Genomic DNA, 10,194 nt, shown 5'->3' with positions numbered 1-10,194 from the left:
CAGATTTCTACATGAAACATGTCCATGTAATATTTTTTCTGGTTTTATGCCTGTTCCTGACAGTTTAGATAAAATTACTTTATTAGCATGAGCCATTTGTGTAGTCAATAAATCCTCTGACTAAAGTGTTTAACTCACACAGGTTCAGGTTTCACAACAGATTGACTACAAACTTTGACACACAAGCATTTAAGCATCCCAATAATAAAAGTTATGTACATTATTATTTAATCCCATATTTCTATCATGTTAGGATGTTATTAGCATTTAGCATATATAGTCTGTTTACACTTCACAATAAGCCACTCAAAACATCATGGGGTGCAGGAATGAGGTAGATATGCACCAAAAAATCTTCAGAATACAGTGTTTAGTTTTAATGGAATGAGAAGTCAAAACTAGGGAATACTGTGCATTTTGTGAAGTGTGTAGGTGTAGTTTAAACACAGCAGTAATGCAGGACCAGGTATTTGGCATTAAAATAGAAAGTGCGTAGTAGAAAGTGCGTTGAGTGTGAGCTGAGCCCTCATACAACACGCAGCACAGCACCTATTACAAAGGAACACACACATATAGATTTCTGTATGTCTGTATCAGCTGACTGCACAAAATACTTCCAGCCCAATTCTTAAAGACAACAATGACAGCAATAAAAGGAAATACTTAGTTCTTCATATTGAAATATACTTCAGTTGCTTTTTATTTTGAAATACATATGGATCAGGTGGAAAAAAGGTCAAATATATTAATTCCATAGTGTAACAATCAACAAAGGGTGTTTGGTCATGCTGGTTACTGGTGATGGTAATAATGCTTGGTGACTTTATCTTCATGTGGAATAGTAAAGAATAGTAAAGAATTTTCCACGACTCCGTTCTGTGAAGAAATTTAACAGACTCCATTAAATTGTCGTTGACGTCAGCTGTAAGTGTTACCAAAGACAGAGAACACACTTGAGTACCTGAGTACCATTAGGTCCTGTTCATACTAGTCTTCAGCAGGTACCAAAAATCAAGAAACAAGAACCACTGGTACTGGACCAATGGCCAGTGGAAAATAATAGTGGCGTCAAAGTTAACACAGTATTTAATGCATTTATGAGATAAATTATTAACACCACTATTTTATTTATTTTTTTTTTTACAGTTTGCTCCAAATTTTGTCCTGAATGTAGGTTTTGGTCAGAAAGCAGCTGGTACAGTAAAGAAAATGCAAGAGGACAGATTGAGCCCTTCTTGCAAACACAACAGTTTGGGCTGGAAGTGAAACATGATGACTGCTGTGTGATTCTGACATTTTTCACAGCAGTACAAAAGCACACTGTGCATGCCCCAGAGCTTTAACAGACAACACATCCCAAAGACAAAAAGCCTTAACACCCTCTCTTACACACTGGGGGTGAAAAGGGTGAGAAAGTGCCCCCATTCCAGCACAGAATTTGACACAACAGTGAGGTGTGTGAGTTTATGGCCCACAGTATCAGACCATTAAAGCCATTTTAAATGGAATAAAATAATAAAGACTACGGCCCATATAAGCAGTGCTTTCTCAGTAAAACAATTAATATTCTAAGTAAGCATTGGTGTCATCTATGCTGGGAGTGATGGGGACAGATTCCTGCCATGTTCTGAAAATGTAATCAACTGAAATATTTTATACACTGTGCAGAATTGTGTTTTAATATTAAAAAAATAACCTGACTGCCTTAAATGTGAATCAGAAATCAGAACCCATTTTTCTGTAATGTGTTTACACTGTCAGGGGTAATACGGTACAAAGAACCTTGTCCTGTATCAAAGTAGTATAACTTGACAGTTTTAAACTTCCTGTAAGCACATTAGTTACTTTTTCTTGTGTAACTATGTCTTTAAGAGAGCAATATTAATTACGCTTGATGTGCATATATATGTCCTCTATATAGTTTCTGTGTCTGAATGTAATTTGCATATATGTGTGCCACCTGTGACAGCTGACTGAATATAAGCAGTACAGTGTGAACATAGGAAGTGCTGGAAACTGTATGATCGATCTGTCAAAGCATCGAATCATTCTAATATGAAACTGATGGATAAAGACCTCTGTGCTGAAGAAGAAAGACTACAAAGGCCAGAGTCGATTTTCATTCAGAAACAGCTCTGTAAGCTTTACATTTCATTCTTAAAGACTGTGTTTGAAGGCATGCTGTTTTTGGACTGGTTCTGCTGGCTAGTTTCTAAGCTTTCAGTTTTGTACAAACGAAGAGATAGCTGCAGACCTTTTAACTGATGTGTACTGGCTCTTTATTTCTAAACAAGTTACTAAAAAAATACTACTGGGTTTTTCATTGTACTGTCCAGTTGGAAGAGAATTGTTTGGGTTTGAAAGAGTAACGGAGAAGTAATGAGTAATTGGGTTAACAAGTAGGGGAATCCCTTTACAGCTTGAGAGATGTAATCAGATTTGTAGTGGATTATTCTTTCAAAGTAATCACACTGCACATTCTTTCAAAGTAAACACTGCACATTTCCATCATACCAGGGAATCTTTGGACTAGTTGAGTGTTTTGCTCAATGATAGATGGGGTGGTGAAAGGGGGAGGTGAAATGTGATATTATTGGTTACTATCAGTTATTGATACTAGTTTTCCCTGCCCTTTAGTGCACAAATCAGAAGACAATTTAAAGAAAAAGGAAAAATCATTAAAGTTTGGGGGAAAATTAGGGGAAAACAAGAGTTTTGTCTTTAGAAGATATTTCTTAGAAGATATAGGAAACTATTTTTTTGAAGATATATGATTAATCATGCTTTATAGGAAGTAAAATAATGAAGTAAAATAGGAGGTTAAGAGAAAAAATAGTCAGTGGTTTACATTCTGTTAACCTTCATAAAATCAGTTTTAACTCAGGCAGTTTGCTTACGTTTTTAAGGTAAAGCAATAGCTTGTAGTGGAAATGTTATGAGGTCCTCCCTAAAACATCAATATGTAGTCATTTCGCACCATTAAAATACCACATGATACTCTCAAGGCTATGCAGTGCACGGACAAACAAGAACTGTACTGTTTTTTAACATAACTAGTTGTGCTACATATACTGAGCTTACAGGATCTTTTAGCTAGTTAGTGGTGTTATAACTGCAACTTAAAATTATCATGATGAAACATAAAATTTCACTCTTAAAAAAAAAGGAGGGGTGACAATGGGTTCCTTTGAGTGATGCCATAGAAGAACCACCTTTGGTTCCCCAAAAAAAACACGTTTGAAAAGATTTTTGAGTGTGACAAATCTTTTCAAAGGTTTAAAGAACCTTCAGAGAATGTAAAGCAGTTAGAGAGTTCTTCTTAGAACCTTTAGATCATGTGGAAGTTATTTAAACTTTAAAAAGCTTCTTCACACGTACACATCTCATTTACAAAAATGGTTCTCTCAAAGACCCTCCACTGAAAAGTTCAGTGCAATCATACAAAAAAAAAACCAAAAAACCTTTTTGGCACCTTTTAAGAGCATTCTTGTAACAATATCCAACCCATTTTTGTATGTAATCTTAGAGTCGTTCTAATAAACCTGTAGATTTGAAAGAACATTCACTAAACTCATTGTAATTGCGCAGCACAGAAAATGACAGCATACCAATCTTGCAACAAAAGAAACTATTTATTTGGAATATGCATTACCAGTACAAATTAAGAGACCAGAAAACCTACACCTTGTTATTTTTTTTTCTCCACAAAAACAAGTTGGAATCAAAAAGACAATAATTTGCTGTTCCATTTTATTCCTTTTATACATATGCAGAGATCTTAAAAGTTAAAACTTGGCAAGAGAAAGTCTCTGCACTTTTTATATATAAAAAAGAAGAAACATTCAAAAACACTGCAGGATTTTTAAAGAACAAAAGACATGCAACAAAGTAAACATTTGATGTTTTACAAATTGCTTTAAATGCAAAAAAACTAAAAGCATCATTACATGAAGCTTCCAACAGCAATACAATGAAACTGGACAGGCAATGAGAGAGGGGTTTGCATGAGTGAAAAAATTAACAGATCACATTCCTCCCTCTACTGAAGTTGGTGGGGAGTCCAACTGAAGTCCTGGACGGCTGGAACTTTGTATAGGGCTGCAGGACAAAAATACTATACTATAATTATATTGCTACATATTGATATATGCCGTCGCATATTAAAAACACATTGGTGAATGGGACAGGGTTAAAGATTGGTTTACATTATTTTGACCAAAATGTTTTCTGTTTACCAGATCAAGGAAATGGCACCCAGTAAAAACACTGTGATAGGTTAGATGGCTCAATTGCAGATTGCAACCTTTTATATCAGTATGTCGAAAGCCTATATCATGCTAATGATTAACAAACAATATATTGTGCTGCCTGAATTTAGTGATTTCTGAGCTCAAACATGTGAATCAACTCGTCAGTTAACAAGCTTTAGCAAGGAAATTTGTGTATCAAAGCATATATATTAAGATACCATCAACAGCAGGTCAAAACCTGATTTTTCATTTTAATAACTGTAAAACACCAGCTGCTCTTTACATACTTTACAGCGCTGAAAAAATGGAAATGGTCCAAAATAACTTGAAATAAAATCTTGTTACTTTTTCTCTTCCCCTGTAAAATTTCACCATTTTAGAGAGGTTTTGTACTGACAGCAAAGACGTTAAGTCACCAAACAACACGTCCAGAACCCCAGCTGAGTCTCCCCTAATTTAGGACAAAAGACGCTGGACAATGATCAAACACAAGCACTTTCTTCATGGGTGCTCACTGTGAAATGTCATAACATAACTGAGTGACTCATCGTGCATCTAACCAAACAGGCTAACGTTTTCTTGATTAGCTACAAGGAACAGAATAATTCATCTAGGTGTGATGTACAAAATTCGATTTGGTGGGATAAGGTCATTTAGGCTACTAATGAAAGGAAAAAGCCTGTCCATATTGTCCACATGTGCTGCTCCAGTTGCCTACAGCTGGCCCTGTCACTTATCTTAGTAACCAAACCCTTGATTTCTTTGTATACTATCACTATAAATGCGCAAATGTGTCGAGGATCGGTCCATGCTTATGTAAAGCACAAGCCATTATCATCACTTCAAAATAGATTCCGCCATTAAAAAGAGCAAAATAAGAACAAAAAAAGGTGCACATCTATGTATATAGCGCATTCTTGGGCAAATTCACATTATGCCAGCGAGAAAAAATGAAAACAGAACTTGCCCTGTAACCAAGCCAAAGATGGAGAGGAAATGCAGTTTCAGGTTATTCACAACATGAAGACGTAAAAATATATCCAAACATTTTCTGCATTTATGTGTGCCATTTTTTCTTTCAACAAATACTACTGAAGTCTGACTGCATTTTTGGTTTTGAGTACAATGTACCAGGATGCTCGCTAAAAAATGCTCCCGGATACACAAGATAATACATCATTTACAACATGGACATTTGTTAAGTGGTAGCGATGAACAAAACGGAAACACGTCTGCTGTTTTTTGATATCAAATAATAATTGGGCTGATTTTAATTCATAATAGCTGAAAAAAAAACTCACCAAGAAAACTATGAACTAAAATCAGATTCTCACATTTTGGATTCATCCCATCTGATGGATAAAGAAATGAAAAGAAAAATCAAAAGAAATGTGTGATGAGTGAAAGCTTCTTAAATCCATACTGTGAACATCAAAAAACACCAAACGAACTGCAGCTTTTATGCATCCAGCACTGCATGCCTCTGTTTTCACAGCTCTCCATGTGTTACTCAGAGACAAACTGAAAATATTTCATGTGTAAAACATTATAGCACCAAATAATACAACTTTGGAAATGGGTGCAAAATGTGTGCACGGTCACACTGAGTTTAAACGCTTGTGGAAGTGAGCAATTTTAAAATGTACATTTCAGATGTTTGCACTTATTACATAAGTGATTTTGGTTAAAAGCAGCTTTTGGCTATTCAGTAACACTGATGCTGTTGACACCAGTCGTTCAATTTTAAATTGTCACCAGATTATCAGCATAAACGTAACACACTATCTTCTTTATTTTGGCCTATACTGCATTGCCACCAGTGAAAATCATACAGGGAAAGAATAACAAAAAATTAGCTGCAAATGATCATAATAAAGACGTTTTTGTGTTAGGATTGAAAGCAAAGCTATTTTGCAAAGCCTAACTAAAAACCATCTTCAAGTACCCCAAAGCATGACTCAGAGAGGGAGATATAAAATAAGTCTTTATATTACAGTATGTCCCTATATTACAACACGAAGAGTATGAAAATGTGTAATCATGTAAAATGAACATGTAAATCAAAAGATTGTTAAAATGTAGAAAAATACTTTGGCACTATGGACAGAAGAATGTTTTAAGGACAAAAGGGGTCGTGGTTTATCATCATGATAAAGAAAAATGAAAGGTTCATTTATGGGAAATGGTGCGATATGGAAGTATGCATTATATTTTAGAAATTAAAATGTTTTCAGAGATGCCTATTTTTATTTTTGTTCTGTTTTGTTGTACTTTGTTATTTTCTTAAGAGGTAGCGCACATATTGTACAAACATACTAATCCAAGATGCGGGCCAACTACACATTTCTGTTTTTCACATTTGTTACGCTCAGGATATGAGAATTTAGGTAGATGCGGATCCGCACACACTCTAGTAATGCTGACTTTGGTGTGTGTATCTGTATGTATATAGTTGTGTGTGTGTCTCTGTTTCAACTTTAAGTTTGTAAGTCAATCCATGGTCAGTAAACTCTGATTCATTCCAAAACCTGAAAACAATGAGACACTGAATTGGCCTGACTAAGATGTCTACAACATTTCCACATTGATGTAAAATACATTACATCAACACAATTACTGCCAGTAAGAAAAGTAAGTACACTGAAGTTCAGAATTGTGTTTTATTCATGTGGAAATATCAAGATATGCACCTTAGAATCAAGCAAATTCAGTGCAGCATGTTTTTTTCAGTGTGGGAGTGTTTTTTTTAGTGCGAGCGCTGTTTCTAAATGGAGAGACGAACGAGGGCAAAGAGAAGGAGAAAAGGAAAGAGTCCATCTTGTGCAGTAGTGAGGTAACGGGGATGATGGCGGGATCAGTTAGAGGTGTCGGAGTGGACACTCCCAGGTCCTTCTGTGGGTGAGGTCACTGAGGAAGGGGTAGTAGCATCCTGCCAGCCACCGTTGGCCTTAAAAAAAGAACAAACATTAAAGAAGTGAAAAGTGGAATATCAACCTCATCTCTAATATATATAATCTGTTTAACCATATCAATCTCTAAGGGTCTCCTATGAAACACAGTTTCATAGTAGTTACTACATTATTGAATAATAGGTCATAAGATTAATAACTGAATACAATGTAAAAAAGATGTTATGTTTTAGCCTAAAGCAAATAACCAGGCGGCTTCAAACTTCAAAATAGTAAGTTAACAGATTATTGTGTTAACTTACTATTAGAAGTTCAGTTATCTCACAGTTTTAAGGCAGCCAGGTTACTTACTTTAAGCAACAAATTATGGAATTTGTTTCTAAGACCAATACAAACAGTGGAGTTGATGCCTATGTATGAAATTATTTCCAAAACAAAAGTTATGTTACATATATATGTCAATAAATAGAAACAGATAAAACTAAATACAGGCCAAAAAAATTAATTGTGAACCAAAATTTGCTGAAAAATGTCATATTGCGTTTAACACAAAGGCCTTATTCCAAAATAATGTAAAACATAAGACTGGATTTCTTTAACACCTTTTTTTGGTCACTACATAATTTAATACTTGTTATTTCACAGTTTTGCTATTATTCTAAAATGTGAAAAATAGTCAAAATAATAATAAAAAAAACAGCAGTGACCAGCAGTGTTTATACATACATATATGCATACATTCATACATTTATACAGTGCCTGCCCAAAGTTTGTGGCCACTTAGCGTTTAAAGCTAAATTTTCATTACATATAAGCATATTTTCATTGTTGGTTTGCAGTTTACTGGGCAACACAGGTAAATAAATAAATAAATAAAGCAAAAAACTGCTCCACAGTTTTTCATTCATCACTTCTTTTTGACATTCTTAACTGTCTCTATAGGTTGTGCAGCAGTTGTAGAGGCTACAGGAGTTGGATGAATGAATAGATTAATCATTTTTAGACTGTCACAAACATTTACACGTCTGATACTGTTTCCTATAAATAAACCAGCTTAGTCTTTAATATGATAACTCATTGCAAACCAACAGAAAAAATTCAAATGAAAATAATTTTGAAAAGCACAGTGTCTCTAAACTTGTGACTGGCAGTCTATAGTAAAAAAAGTATTTTCATATACACAGTTCTTCATTCAGTGCTAACTCAGAAACCCAATTCCACAAATCCTTAATTCTGAGAACATTCTGTGTTTGCTTTAGCTGTGAAAAGACAAGGAGCACTGCAGACGTGTAATACAGGACAGAGTTAAATGCCTGTCGCTTTCACTGACACACACAATAATACTGAGAGGAGATGAAGTGGCCTGAGATTCAAGAAACAAAGAGAGAATCAGTGGAAGAAAATTATGACGTTGGGAGATTGAAATGAAAATACAATAAGAGACGCAGAAGCCATTTCTAATCTCCCAGACAGGCCTGCTAAAGAGCATTTGGGGATATTAATAGCAAATTTCATGCCATCAGAAAAGGCTGGAAATGGTGGTCGGCAGCCACTCAGCTCCAAGCCTGTTATTTAGAGCTGAGGCAGTCTGTAATCAAACAAAATGGAGGAGAGGAGAAAAAGATCTTAAAAGTGTATTCAGCTTCGGCGACACTTTTCTATTCTCTTTCAAAGGCATAATTACTCTCGAGTCTGCCATAAAACGCTTCATGAGTCATTATCAACACACTGAACAAGGAAGGAGATCGCTACAGTGAAAAAAGATTCCACTTCTGAACAGTGTCATCGCCTTTTTACCACAAAGTCACTGCAGTTCTACATGAAATACAAACACTATTTCACTCACAAATGCACAAGTTCATATAAATTAAGTTAAAAATGTTAAATACAAAATCTAAATCGTAGTTTTAACTGAGAAGGAAAGAATGTTCTTAACTTAAAGGTATTTTGACCCACAAACAAATGACACAAGGTTATATTAACGTAAATAAACTATGTTAATGACAAGATTTCATTCAAAGTAAATTTCCGCCATTACTATTTGTCCCTTTGCTAGGAAACGAAAAGGCCACTGCTGTTTACAAATTTGCAAACGACAACGCTGCATGAAAACTGAAAAAAAGTTTTAAGGCAGTTGTATGCAAAAGTTTGAACACCACTGGTAAAATGATATGTTTTGTTAAAGTGAAAATAGGTACACATCCTGTACAGGGAACTTGTGCGAATTTTAGCACAATTTCTATTTATTTGCTTTTTATCTTGCTATTTTATCTTTTCTTCCAATATATTAAATTCTTCAAATAAACAGTAATAATCCTTTGAAATGTGCAGTTCTCTGTAAAGGATGTATTAACTTTCACTTAGAAAATCAACAAAAAGCATAAATTGACCAAAGGCACCAAAACTTCTGCATACAACTGTATGACAATGACAGTATGTAAATGTATATATGTATTTTTATTGTAAGTTTTATTTTATATAATATTCCTCTTGCATTATGCCAAAACTTGCATATTCAACATAAACTGTAAAGGCTTTTAAATTACTGAACAGAAAACATCTGGAGATCATTCAAATTCATTTGTTTAATTCTTTGAATTATACATAATGATCAGTCCTGCGCTGGTGCCAAATAACATGTTGATGTCATATTTTAATTTATTTAGAACTGATTCACACATTTGGATCAAGTAAATCCAATGCACTACTTTTCAATGCACCTAAAGATTCACCCCCTTCCTCAAATCACATCCAAGCCTGTATCCCCTTCTGATCCCTCTGGAACAGCATGAAGGGAAGAGAGGGAAAAGAAGGGATTGGATGGGATTTGAATATATCCCGTGTTCTTTCTAACGGAACATGTCTGATCCCATTAGCATACAGCAGCGGGCCGAGAAATAGCAGCATAGCCGCTGACCTTCATCCTCCTCATCCTCCTTCTTTTCTCTCCATTTGTCCCTCTATCTCCCTTGCTCTCTCTACCTCTCTCTCGTTCTCTCCCTCCGTCTCCCTGGCTTGCTGTCAGGGCCATTAGC

The 10,194-nt window shown here is 35.1% G+C and overlaps 1 protein-coding gene across 4 annotated transcripts in view; it reads right to left on the bottom strand.

The window, feature by feature from the left end:
• Positions 1-3,611: 3,611 nt before the first annotated feature.
• pbx1b (pre-B-cell leukemia homeobox 1b) overlaps positions 3,612-10,194 on the bottom strand; it is a 95,672-nt gene continuing 89,089 nt past the window's right edge. For all 4 annotated transcript variants that reach the window (XM_036571443.1, XM_036571445.1, XM_036571444.1 and 1 more), the window contains one exon: positions 3,612-7,197. In XM_036571443.1, coding sequence (XP_036427336.1) covers positions 7,105-7,197 — 93 coding nt within the window. In that variant the 3' untranslated portion in view covers positions 3,612-7,104. The remainder of the gene's footprint in view (positions 7,198-10,194) is intronic.

This window comes from Colossoma macropomum, unplaced genomic scaffold (assembly GCF_904425465.1).
Source record: "Colossoma macropomum unplaced genomic scaffold, Colossoma_macropomum, whole genome shotgun sequence".
NCBI lineage: Eukaryota > Metazoa > Chordata > Actinopteri > Characiformes > Serrasalmidae > Colossoma > Colossoma macropomum.
This window is presented reverse-complemented; position numbering and strand designations above follow the sequence as displayed.